This window comes from Dendrobates tinctorius, unplaced genomic scaffold, assembly GCF_039654945.1.
Source record: "Dendrobates tinctorius isolate UK_male_01 unplaced genomic scaffold, ASM3965494v1 ptg000203l, whole genome shotgun sequence".
In the NCBI taxonomy this organism is placed as follows: domain Eukaryota; kingdom Metazoa; phylum Chordata; class Amphibia; order Anura; family Dendrobatidae; genus Dendrobates; species Dendrobates tinctorius.
In genome coordinates, this window is record NW_027361870.1 from 1,427,559 (window position 1) to 1,441,773 (window position 14,215).

General features: G+C 45.1%; 1 protein-coding gene across 1 annotated transcript in view; it reads left to right on the plus strand.

The window, feature by feature from the left end:
* Positions 1-9,067: 9,067 nt before the first annotated feature.
* SLC1A4 (solute carrier family 1 member 4) overlaps positions 9,068-14,215 on the plus strand; it is a 45,543-nt gene continuing 40,395 nt past the window's right edge. The window contains exon 1 of the mRNA XM_073553774.1: positions 9,068-9,803. Coding sequence (XP_073409875.1) covers positions 9,277-9,803 — 527 coding nt within the window. The 5' untranslated portion in view covers positions 9,068-9,276. The remainder of the gene's footprint in view (positions 9,804-14,215) is intronic.

Consider the following 14,215-nt stretch of genomic DNA (forward strand, 5'->3'; position numbering starts at 1 on the left):
TCAGTCATACCACTACTTCCATTTGTAAAAACGTGCTGACACGTTCACTTTTCCTGATGTAGGACATTATAGTACATCCTGCATGACCTAGGCATGAATGGAGTGGGATCAGGAACCTGGGAGATGTGTTACACAGCTAGCATCTGCCTTTAATAGCAGCGACTGGAACAAGCTCCAGTTGCTTCTTATGCGTCTGGATTTGAACTCTTGAGCTTGTGCTTTGTGGTTGATTTCTCTGTCTGCTGAGCCAGAGCAAACACACCTTTTCTCTTGGTGTTTAGTTTCTGTTATCCTTGCTTCAGTCTTTTTAGGGTAACAGGTGTTTTAATTTACTCATTTGTATGCCCTATCATCTTTCTGGTGCAGCTATACATACTTTCCCCCTCCTGGTATTTCTGGCTGGTGATAGTCTCATTTGAATGTCCAGCCATACTGCTGAGTTTAAGCCAATCAGTGAAACACCAGCTGGGGTTTATCTCTTTGTTGTTTATGGTCTTTACACTGCACCTATCTTCTGTTTATTTTTAGGAGCTAGGTGGTATATTCTCTAACAGTAATTATCTAATTATTTAGTTTGTATTCTGTAGTTTGTTTTACTCACTGTGGGATCTCTTCCTATTTCAGCTCACTGTCCCTTCTGTAGGTAATTTGCACTCTGCTCTGCCTTCCAGTTCTTTAGGAAGAATGTGAAGCACTCAACGGCTTTTCAGGCAGCATAGGTCCGAGTTGCCATCGTATAGTCTGTGGTTAGGGCTATCTCAGCTCAAGCAGGAAACCACTACGAACTGTGGGATCAGGAGGATCTCTTGTCTGTACAGGATCCAGCAGGGTCAGTTGCAGTTTTTTAGTGTGTTACCTATTTTCCTGAGTGAGTTGCTATACTATCATAACATTGCTGCAGTTTAACCGTTTAATCAACCTGTCATATCAATCTCTGAAAGCAAGCCACCTGGTCCTCTTCTTTCCGCTGTCACATGCCGCATCTCCATCCTATTCAGTATAGGCCAGGACTTCTGATCAAATCCATGCCTCAGAGGTCTCTGCATATTGTAAGAAGGTTATGACTTCAAGATATCCACTGCAATCTTTCAATGCGCAGTGACCTCCATGGCCCTGACATATCCAGAAGTTCTGGTCTGTACTGAAGAGGCCAGAGATGTAGTGTACAATGGCGGAAAGAAGTAGCAAGGTATCTGGAGAGGTCAGTGATGAGGAAAGTATGAGTGTGGGAGCTTTAGCAAAATGAATGGTGTCAAACAAAACTACAACTCGTCCTACGAAAAACAAATCCTCGTAAGTTGAAGAAAAAATTAAAAAGTGAGGAAGTTTTAGAAAAATTGGAGGAAAAAACTAACAAATGTAAATTGAGGCCTCCAGATTAGGATCCTGCATGTCCGCTTTCAGATTGCTGATCCTTTTATTGCCGGTGAGATAAATTGTCAGCAGGGGAGTTTACCAGCCTTTTTATGGTAGAAAACCAGAAGCAGTCGGCGGTGTGTGTAGGGGAAGTCTGGAGAAATAGTTGCTGGCAATACCATCATTGGACTGACAGCTATCTATTGTGTATGGGGCCACTATCTCTCATTCAGTGGAAACTCGTGCTGTGAGAGGTGAACAGGGTGGAGGAGAGATCATCTCACAGTGTCCCTGCCTCCGTCTGCCTCTGAGAGGACATGAAGTGGCTATGTAAGGGGGTATGCAAAGTGCCTCTTCAGAGAGAAAGAGGACTTTAACTCTAGTGCCACCTATTGGAAGTGGCAATCCTAAAACGTAATACTGACCCTTTAACAAGCCTTGTATTATGACTTAGAATAAACGCCAAACCAGAATCTCAGTTTGCAGACACAATGTTTCAGGGTGTTGCTTATCATCAGTGCAAAGCATGATACCTTATTTGGCTGTATGGAGGCCTCTGACACTGCTCTAATGGGTAATATTTCGCCTTGTGGAGAGTGACATGCCAGGGTAAGTATCAAGCAAGAAAATCATAGGAGAGAAGAAGGGCAAATAGGATCTTATCTGACCATTTCAGAATCCATTATTCAGAAAATTGCTCACCCTTTGATAAGGCATATAACGGTCACACATATGTATGTGGAATTTCCTGAGTAAGAAGTCATATATACATTTTGAAATGCATTGAATTAAGCCACCATTTCTTTTCATCAATACGTCCAGATTTCTATTTGTTCAGCAGCGTGGACAATATCCACAAATATCCCCTGTATGATGCCAAGGTAAGGAGACTTATAAGTCATACAATGCTCCTCTGGTAAATTAAATATACAACTTGCCTCTTCAGAGAGAAAGAGGACTTGAACTCTACTGCCCCTTATTGGAAATAGCAATCTTGAAAGTCAATATCGACACTTTAATGAGGCTAATAAGTCTCCTTACTCTGGCATGCCACTCTCCACAAGGAGAACTGTTACCCCTTAGATTATAGGGAAGAGGGGGCATCCTACACAGATATTTTATTTGGGCAGAGCACACAAAAAAATGCTGATCTCTCTACAGAAGTCCGCCCACTCCTGAACAGTTCTAGAGGGAAAACGAACATTTGCATAAAACAGTAGAGAAAAAAATGCAGACTACTTACAACATTTAGGCTATAATGCCCTCAACACTTTGTAATGTTCTATCTGTGGCAGTGTTTTTTCACCACCATCTTAGAGAAGGGCATTCAAGTGATTGGCTGGCTTTGTGTGGCGTCACAGTGGCTATAAAAGGCCATGACCGCCATATTACTTCTGCCGATCTTAGCATAGGGAGAGGTGCTGCTGCTCGTTCTCAATAGGGAGAGTGTTTAGGCAGGAAAAAACTATTGCTTCTGCTGACAGCGATTTTCACTGTACAACACAACTGTATAGTGTGCAGTGACAGGGGAGGCTATATTTGTGTGCAGCAGCTCTGTTGGTGATTATGCTGCCTTATAAGGCTCCCTGATAGCTGCATTGCTGTGTGCACACTGCTGTGCAGAGTGCTTTTTTAAAAGCAAAAATACTTTTATTCCTTTTCTCCGCACAGTTACCAAGCGCTCATTTTTTTGCACTTTTGTGTGCAGCAGCGCTGGTGGTTATTAGGCTGCCTTATAAGGCTACCTGATAGCTGCACTGCTGTGTGCACACTGCTGTGCAGACTGCTTTTTTCAAAGCAAAAATACTTTTATTTCTTTTTTTCTGCACAGTAGTTACTGAGCGTAAATTTTTGCACACACCGTATAGAGGTGTACGCTCCTCACACACTACTGTGTACCGGCTGGTATCACTGACAAATACATGCTATGTGTGTGACTCCATAAAAAAATTAACATTTTTCCATACATACACCGCATAGAGGTGTCAGCGTGTGTCTGTGAGACTCCGTAAATACATATACGGACATTTCCATTTCTCCATACACCATATTGAGCTGTCCGATTCTCAAACAGTATCGGATATCTGGTGTTCTTATTACGGTCACATCTACACAGAGTCAGCGTGTGTGTGACATTCCGTAAATACATATACGGACATTTCCATTTCTCCATACACCGTATTGAGCTGTCCGATTCTCAAACAGTATTGTATATCTGGTGTTCTTATTACAGTCACATCTACACAGAGTCAGCGTGTGTGTGACACTCCATAAATACATATACGGACATTTCCATTTCTCCATACACCGAATTGAGCTGTCTGATTCTCAAACAGTATTGTATATCTGCTGTTCTTATTACGATCACATCACACAGAGTCAGCGTGTGTCTGTGAGACTCCGTAAATACATATACGGACATTTCCATTTCTCCATGCACCATATTGAGCTTTCCGATTCTCAAACAGTATTGTATATCTGCTGTTCTTATTACGGTCACATCTACACAGAGTCAGCATGTGTGTGTGACACTCCGTATATACATATACGGACATTTCCATTTCTCCATACACCATCTTGAGCTGTCCGATTCTCAAACAGTATTGTATATCTGCTGTTCTTATTACAGTCACATATACACAGAATCAGCGTGTGTCTGTGAGACTCTGTAAATACATATAAGGACATTTCCATTTCTCTATTCACCGTATTGAGCTGTCCGATTCTCAAACAGTATCGGATATCTGGTGTTCTTATTACAGTCACATCTACACAAAGTCAGCGTGTGTGTGTGACATTCCGTAATTACATATACGGACATTTCCATTTCTCCGTACACCATATTGAGCTGTCCGATTCTCAAACAGTTTCAGATATCTGGTGTTCTTATTACGGTCACATCTACACAGAATCAGCGTGTGTCTGTGAGACTCCGTAAATACATATACGGACATTTCCATTTCTCCATACACCGTATTGAGCTGTCCGATTCTCAAACAGTATCGGATATCTGGTGTTCTTATTACAGTCACACCTACACAGAGTCAGCGTGTGTGTGTGTGACACTCCGTAAATACATATATGGACATTTCCATTTCTCCATACACCGTATTGAGCTGTCCGATTCTCAAACAGTATTGTATATCTGGTGTTCTTATTACAGTCACATCTACACAGAGTCAGCGTGTGTGTGTGACACTCTGTAAATACATATACGAACATTTCCATTTCTCCATACACTGAATTGAGTTGTCTGATTCTCAAACAGTATTGTATATCTGCTGTTCTTATTGCGGTCACATCTACACAGAGTCAGCGTGTGTCTGTGAGACTCCGTAAATACATATACGGACATTTCCATTTCTCCATACACTGTATTGAGCTGTCCAATTCTCAAACAGTATCGGATATCTGGTGTTCTTATTACGGTCACATCTACACAGGGTCAGCGTGTGTGTGTGACACTCCGTAAATACATATATGGACATTTCCATTTCTCCATACACCGTATTGAGCTGTCCGATTTTCAAACAGTATTGTATATCTGCTGTTCTTATTATGGTCATATCTACACAGAGTCAGCGTGTGTGTGTGTGACACTCTGTAAATACATATACGGACATTTCCATTTCTCCATACACCGTATTGAGCTGTCCGATTCTCAAACAGTATTGTATATCTGCTGTTCTTATTACAGTAACATCTATATAGAGTCAGCATGTGTGTGTGACACTCTGTAAATACATACACGGAGACTGACAGTTTCACCAACAACGTATACAGCTGTACACTTCTGATACAGTACCGTATATCTGCTTTTTGGAATACGGTGAAATACATACTGGGTGAGCGTCTGTGACTCACAAAATATATACGGAGATTTCACTTTTTACAGGGCTCTGTCCTGGGCCCTGTATTGTTCAACATCTTTATCAACGATTTAGATGAAGGAATTGAGGGTAAACTGATTAAATTTGCTGATGACACAAAGCTAGGAGGGATAGCTAATACTAGAGAAGAGAGAGAGAGGATTCAAAAAGATTTAAATAAACTGGAGAAGTGGGCAGCAACTAACAGAATGGTTTTTAACAGGGAGAAATGCAAAGTACTACATCTGGGCAATAAAAATGAAAAAAGCAGATATAGAATGGGAGGAATAGGGCTAAGTGACAGCACATGTGAAAAAGACTTGGGTATACTAATAGATCACAGACTGAATATGAGTCAACAGTGTGATGCAGCAGCAAAAAAGGCAAATGCAATTCTAGGATGTATTAACAGAAGCATACAGTCTAGATCACGTGAAGTCATTATTTCCCTCTACTCCTCTTTGGTCAGACCTCATCTGGAATATTGTGTCCAGTTTTGGGCACCACATTTTAAAAAAGACATCAACAAACTGGAGCAAGTTCAGAAAAGAGCGACCAGAATGGTGACCGGTCTGCAAACCCTGTCTTATGAGGAAAGGTTGCAGGATTTGGGAATGTTTAGTTTGCAAAAGAGAAGACTGAGAGGAGACTTAATAGCTGTCTACAAATATCTAAAGGGCTGTCACATTGTAGAAGGATCAACTTTATTCTCATTTGCACAAGGAAAGACTAGAAGCAATGGGATGAAACTGAATGGGAGGAGACACAGATTAGATATTAGAAAAAACTTTTTGACAGTTAGAGTGATCAATGAGTGGAACAGGCTGCCACGAGAAGTGGTGAGTTCTCCTTCAATGGAAGTCTTCAAACAGAGGCTGGACAGACATCTGACTGGGATGATTTAGCGAATCCTGCTTTGAGCAGGGGGTTGGACCAGATGGCCCAGGAGGTCCCTTCCAACTCTACGATTCTATGATTCTATGATTCTATGATACATACGCCTTGCACAGCTGTATGCTCCTCATACAGTACCATTTCTCTGCTGGTATTTTTGGTACATTTTCCCAAACATGAGGAAGTATGGTGGAAGAGGCCGCGGACGTGGGCGGGGGGGCGCAGCTGGTACTGATGGTGGTGGTGGTGCATCGGCTGGTTCTGGCAAAAGCACAATAGCAGCTAAGGCAGGAGGTGCTGAGCCTGCGTCATCGTCTGGCACAAGAAGGCCTTTAAGGCTCCCTTTTCTGGGAGTAGGTAAACTGTTTTTAAAGCCGGAGCATCAGGAACTGGTTTTGCCTTACATTGCCGAAACAGCCTCCAGCTCTATCGCCTCCTCTTCTGAAGTTTAAAAAAATGCAAGCACTGACTCGTCAGTGCAGGCTTCTGGTCAGGAACCACCCATTTCCTTGTCTCCTTCACCCCCACCAAAAGTGAAGGATGCGGCAAACCACACTTCAGATTACTCCATGGAGCTCTTTTCACATGCCATGCCTCTTTTATCAAGTGAAATCCTGAATTCCCAAGTCCAACATGAATCGGAGATGGAGTGCATCCACTGCTAGATGATTCTGCTGGTACATTCACCCACAGCACTACATTCCCCTCGCACTCTACAGAGCCAGAATGTGACACTGATGAAACTCAGGTGCCCCTTCCTGCATACTATACCACCTTACACAGTGACACAGAGGAAGGTGCAGATGAAAGTGCCGGTTCCCTGAGCAGGTGGGGGGGTCCTACTCGTGGACAACGGCAGTGGCACAGGGCCCCTCATAGTACGCAAAAGTGTTTCTGCCGGTGGGAGGGCCCACTCGCCGTCAGACATACCATCGTACTATGAGAGGCCCTGTGCCAGTGCTGTTGCCCACGAGTGGGCCCCCCATGCTTGCTCAGGGCCACAGCACTTGCAATACTTACCTCTCCCTGCTCCACCATATATGGGGCTCATTATTCTGTATGGCGCACTAGGTGGTGGCCATAATACTGTATGGAGTAATATACTGTCTGTTTTTTGAGCTATTGTAGAATTTAAAATAGATACAGTCATGTCATGTAAGCAGTGAAGTATTTTTCATTGTACTATACCTATATTTTTGTGCCGTATCGGAGCATTATGAATTGTGGTATGTGTTAAAAGGGCGCACTGAAACTCTTTGGCCCAGCGCACACGAAAACCTGGCGCCAGCCCTATCCCCCCACAACTTTAGCCAAATAACCCCCAGTTTTCAATGTGTAACTATTATTATAAAGTAAATTAAGGTTGACAAGCTTCAGTAATAAGAATTGATGTTTTTGGCATTGAAATGGGCACTGTAGGTGTGTTTCCTGTCCTTCACTCCCTGCCGACTTTGCTTCCCCATTGACTTGCATTGGGTTTCGTGTTTCAGTCGGACCCCGACTTTTCCCTATAGTCAGCCGATTTCGTTCGACCCGAAAAAAGGCAAAGTCGCTTATCTCCACTTATGGTGGCTACTATGAAAATTGAGTGCAGAATGATTTCCACTGACTGACACAATGGAAAAGATGGAGATTTTTTTTCCATCTTCTTATCTGAGAAAATTGGAGCACACTAGGATCACACTCTGATCAAACGCCGATTAGAGATTAATCAGAGTGTGATTAGCATAAGCAACCGAATTCTCAAGGATGAGAGAAAACATGACGGTGGGAACCGACCAATGTTAATGATAGCCTAGGTATAATATTTAATACTAGAAAATGTCAATGATAGCTTAGGTGAACGATAGCAATCAATAATTACTAATACTTCTGAAAAAGTGTCATACAAGGCAGAGATCATTTCAACCCTAAATTGTACAGCCTCAACATATAAAATCAGAGATAAACAAAATTGAAAAAAAAAAAAAAAATATATATATATATATATATATATATAAAAGGTTGTACAAAAATCCTATATATTCTAGTCAATCCACATCACTGTACCTCCTGCATGACTCGTCTTCCCATGTGGAACTAGAGAACTCCTAAAAATCGTATATTATGTTGATCAGCAGGCTGCGAACATGCAGAGGAGCCAACTTGACTTTTTATTTTTTGTGAACAGCTTATCAAAAAACTACGGACAATAAATATATTTAACAGGCACATTGGAAAACCATCAGAAATCATTAAAATTATAAGTGGCCCATGTCTGCAGCCCAGAATTCTGATATAATGATATCAGCAGCATTCACTGTAATCTGTAAAATGATGAAAATTACAGTCAAAATTATCTATTTAAGTTTTTTCAGCTTGAAAAAAATCACGGACGCATCAAATTTTTTTTTTTTACCGACTGGACCAAAAAAGTGCCCTATTTTTATTGATTGTCCTGGAATTTCTGGACGGTTCAAAACCAGCGAACCTGTAGGGTGAATGTGGCAATGTTAGATATATGGAAACCATTGCTTAAATTGGTCAACCTCCTTGAATCCAGCCATTGGTCAGGATGGGCCCCATCGTAGGGTCACAGCAGGTGAAACGTACTATTCTCCATGTTCCCTATTACCTTTTATTATGTAAATAGCATTTACTAGGGCGGACGATGGATCACCCTAATGGATGTGGCGTGCATATTTTGCCGCTTTCGGAGGGGCCGATAAATGGTTATTATTATGATCCTATGATGATTTATAGCGTGTTTTTGTGGGGGGTTTTTATGTCTATATTTACGTTATACATCACGTCCTTTGTTTCGCTTAGCCGTATTCGCCATGCTCATCCATCCTATTACTTGGCAGACTGCGCACTGAAAATAAGGGGCTTGATGGGGAGGACTTGGCACAGACAGGGAGCTGGAGGCAGGGATATTCAGACAGAGATGGGTGGGAGGGAGAGGAGGAAGCTCTGTTGCATCAGCCTCAGCTGCAGCTCTTAGTGGTTGTGAGAGCCTCATGAGTTGAGCAGAGTGTCTGGAACCGGAGACCTCACAAAGCCCTGACAGCCGCGCGCTCTGCCACTGTGCGGAGCATCCCACACCCAACTGTGGGCATCTGGACCTGAAGACCCACTCATTATCACCACTGTGGGAAAAGTACCACATCAAGCCATTATGGAGAAACCTTGCGAGACTAATGGTCACATTGACAAGTACCCTGACTACACTGAGTGTCAAGTGGAAGATGCTGGCAAATCCGCCAAAAATAAGACAGGACAAAAATGTGCCCAATTCCTGAGGAAGAATGCCATAGTGATCCTCACAGTGTCCGGGGTGCTGGTTGGAGTTGGCCTGGGCACAGCAGTGAGGAACATGAACTTGACCAAAGCCCAGATGACCTATTTTGCCTTCCCTGGAGAACTACTACTGAGGATGCTGAAGATGATCATCCTTCCCCTGGTGGTGTGCAGCTTGATCTCTGGTGCTGCAAGTTTGGATACCAGATCATTGGGCAAGCTGGGTGGTATTGCTGTAGCCTACTTTCTTGTGACCACTCTTATGGCTTCAGGTTTAGCAATTGCTTTGGGATTCATCATTAAACCAGGAGCTGGTGCCGGTGCCCTGAACTCTAATGCCCTGGGCATAGAAACCACCATCACTACTAATAAAGAGACCATGGACTCATTCTTGGATCTGGCCAGGTACGTTTTTTTCTTTTTCTCTTTGTCTACAGTCCCACAATGAGTTTTTGAGGCCGCGTATTTTTGAAAAAAAACGCAAGTAACCTAATTTACTTAATGGGTGTAGGTGCAGAAAATTTGCAACTCACTGAAAGCTCATCGAGGGGAACATAGTCTTGGTGGCTTATTTATGACAATGATGCCAGTTTCGAAGAACTGATCAAGGATGAGTGCTTTCTGTAGTTTACTTGTACAGTCAGTGTAAAGTAAGAATAATATTGTAGTACAGTCAGCCTGTAAGGCATGCTGGAGCTGACGTTTTACGAACCCCTGAAGAAGCGTTGTTTGGTGATACCTGGCTGCAATAAGTTGTGAGAACACTAATGCCATGATGAGTTGTGACAAAAGACAAGTTTTGGTTTGCTCCATTCCAGCTGTCAGCCACATTAACAACCTATTCTTCCTACACTTTTGCTGTATTATACCTTGACTATAATTTATATAGATTTCTTTTTTTGCCATCATGAACATATTCTCCAGTTTATCAATTATCCTTTAGCATAAGGAATACTAAGTAGTTAAATATACAGTATTACCATATAGAGCAGTGCAGACCTGCATGCTCCTGCATCTAGTGCTACTATATAAAGAACATTATCTTAGCTGGCATGTGCACACTCTCTCATATGATGCAACGCCAGGAGACATTTACATGCCCATTGTGTGGCCACTGCCCCCAAGAAAATGGCTTTTACGTAGTGGTTATACAGGAGGTAATTCCATACATTTCCTTACCTGGTATCTAGACAAAACATTACAATTTTGCAATATCTTAAAAAGTCTATAATGAAGATTTTATGAAAAGTTGTAGCTTTTTTAGTAGACTTGATGTGGTCTTAGCAGAAAGCCTAAATCTGGCCATAGAAATAATAATGACCATAATAATTCTACCTATGTAGCTCGACGTTATCCCATCCGATAGAAATCAGTAGGAATAAGTATTTGCCCTGGTAAATTCTGAGTAGTCATTCTAGGTTTTCACATGGCATGTGCTGGTCCTGACTGGTCTAGAACTGCACAGCAGAACCGGCTTCTGCGAGGTTTTGTAACAAGTCCCTTTGAAGCTCCTAGAAATCATGCGCTTGTCCTGTACTTGTCGTGGATCCTCTGCAATACAGATGAAATATATGTTTCTGTATGTCAGGTGTTGCCAAACCTTGTGGTACTCAGACGCTCACCATAACTCCCAAAGGCTGGGGCTACACGGCAAGCAAGTCGCAGAAAGTTGGAATTATTTGTATTTTGTGCCACTTGCTTGTCATGGTCATCGTACTTTGCAGGTCTCAAGACGTCTCCATTTACTTGCACTATGTTGCGATGTAATTTTTGGCCGGGAAAACTGTGTTGTGGCCAAAAATTCCATGCAGCCACAGTTTTGGGGGTTGTTCACATCGAGGGGAAAGCTATATTTTTTTTATTTTACTGATATGCATTTATTGGGGGTCAAAACTAATTTTTGCAGTTTGGTTTCATTAAAGATTTTCCACCATTTGGATTTTGGTGTATTCTTTTTACCCTACACATTTAACTTTGATGTGGTGTGTGGTCATAAATCCACTGGGAGAAGTTCAGAAAAATAGAGATGAAACAGTTACAAACAGACTGTCAGACCATCATAACTAGCTCCCTGATGGATTCTCAGTTGACTCACTCTGCAGTCAGCAATAAACGGTCTAACTGTTATGCATTGGATCCAGACTTTTCTTCCCTCACCCTGGTCTGCTACACTCTGTTGTGCTCCATGTCAAATTTTGCAGATGGCCCAGCGTGATCCCATGTGATCATTTGCCTGGACCTATATAAGGCTCACCAAGACACACACATGTATCTTGGCATTTAAGACTTTTAGTTTGCCTGTGCACCGTTCCCTGTCTGCAGTCTCCAAGATGTCCCTAGTCCCTCAGTTACCGGCCTGCGACTTTCAGTACCTCAGCTACCTGTCTGCCTGTGACTTTCAGTTCCTCAGTTACCTGTCTGCCTGCAGCTTTCAGCTCCTCAGTTACCTGTCTGCCAGTGGCTTCCAGTACCTCAGCTACCTACGTGCCTGTGGCTTTCAGTATCTCATCTACCTGTCTGCCTGCAGCTTCCAGTACCTCTGCTATCTGTGTGCTGCTTCCAGTACCTCAGTTACCTGTCTGCCTACGGCTTTCAGCGCCTCAGCTACCTATCGGCCTGTGGCTTTCAGTACCTCAGTTACCTGCAGTGGCGGATTATAATGAGGTCAATTTGGGCAGTTGCCCCGGGCCCAGTGGGGTTAAGGGGCCCACAGCCCAGGCCAGTAAATTGCCCCATTATAATCCGCCACCGCGCAGGGCCGGATTATAGGCAGGGCAGGCGGGGCTTCAGCCCCGGGGCCCCCACCACAAGAGCTTCTAAGGGGGCCCCCACCACATTCCTGCTGGCTGCTGCAATGGCACTCCATCTTCTCCCCACCTAAAAGTGAGTGACCGTGGGGGCGGCATTATGTGCTCTGCTACCAGCAGCATCTACAAGTAGCGTGAACGCTGATGCTGCTGGTAGCGTGCAAAGGCTTGTGATGAGATCACAGGAGGTAAGGTGTCAGGGCCCCCGATCATGTGACCCCTGTCTCCTCCCCTCCTGTGACCTCATCACAGGTCCTGTGCGCACAGCACAGAGCAGCCATGTATGTGGAGTGCGGCTCTGCGGGTGGAGGTCGGTGCTGGAGGCCCCATTATTCTCTATGTGGAGTGGGGCTCTGCAGGTGGAGGTCGGTGCTGGAGGCCCCATTATTCTCTATGTGGAGTGCGGCTCTGCAGGTGGAGGTCGGTGCTGGAGGCCCCATTATTCTCTATGTGGAGTGCGGCTCTGTGGGTGGAGGTCGGTGCTGGAGGCTCCATTATTCTCTATGTGGAGTGCGGCTCTGCGGGTGGAGGTCGGTGCTGGAGGCTCCATTATTCTCTATGTGGAGTGTGGCTCTGCGGGTGGAGGTCGGTGCTGGAGGCTCCATTATTCTCTATGTGGAGTGGGGCTCTGCGGGTGGAGGTCGGTGCCGGAGGCTCCATTATTCTCTATGTGGAGTGGGGCTCTGCAGGTGGAGGTAGGTGCTGAAGGCTCCATTATTCTCTATGTGGAGTGTGGCTCTGCGGGTGGAGGTCGGTGCTGGAGGCCCCATTATTCTCTATGTGGAGTGGGGCTCTGCAGGTGGAGGTAGGTGCTGGAGGCTCCATTATTCTCTATGTGGAGTGCGGCTCTGCGGGTGGAGGTCGGTGCTGGAGGCTCCATTATTCTCTATGTGGAGTGTGGCTCTGCGGGTGGAGGTCGGTGCTGGAGGCCCCATTATTCTCTATGTGGAGTGGGGCTCTGCAGGTGGAGGTCGGTGCTGGAGGCCCCATTATTCTCTATGTGGAGTGCGGCTCTGCGGGTGGAGGTCGGTTCTGGAGGCTCCATTATTCTCTATGTGGAGTGCGGCTCTGCGGGTGGAGGTCGGTGCTGGAGGCTCCATTATTCTCTATGTGGAGTGTGGCTCTGCGGGTGGAGGTCGGTTCTGGAGGCTCCATTATTCTCTATGTGGAGTGCGGCTCTGCGGGTGGAGGTCGGTGCTGGAGGCCCCATTATTCTCTATGTGGAGTGGGGCTCTGCGGGTGGAGGTCGGTGCTGGAGGCTCCATTATTCTCTATGTGGAGTGCGGCTCTGCGGGTGGAGGTCGGTGCTGGAGGCTCCATTATTCTCTATGTGGAGTGCGGCTCTGCGGGTGGAGGTAGGTGCTGGAGGCTCCATTATTCTCTATGTGGAGTGGGGCTCTGCAGGTGTAGGTCGGTGCTGGAGGCTCCATTATTCTCTATGTGGAGTGCGGCTCTGCGGGTGGAGGTCGGTGCTGGAGGCTCCATTATTCTCTATGTGGAGTGCGGCTCTGCAGGTGGAGGTCGGTGCTGGAGGCCCCATTATTCTCTATGTGGAGTGCGGCTCTGCAGGTGTAGGTCGGTGCTGGAGGCCCCATTATTCTCTATGTGGAGTGCGGCTCTGCAGGTGTAGGTCGGTGCTGGAGGCTCCATTATTCTCTATGTGGAGTGCGGCTCTGCGGGTGGAGGTCGGTGCTGGAGGCTCCATTATTCTCTATGTGGAGTGCGGCTCTGCGGGTGGAGGTAGGTGCTGGAGGCTCCATTATTCTCTATGTGGAGTGCGGCTCTGCGGGTGGAGGTAGGTGCTGGAGGCTCCATTATTCTCTATGTGGAGTGCGGCTCTGCGGGTGGAGGTCGGTGCTGGAGGCTCCATTATTCTCTATGTGGAGTGCGGCTCTGCGGGTGGAGGTAGGTGCTGGAGGCTCCATTATTCTCTATGTGGAGTGGGGCTCTGCAGGTGTAGGTCGGTGCTGGAGGCTCCATTATTCTCTATGTGGAGTGGGGCTCTGCGGG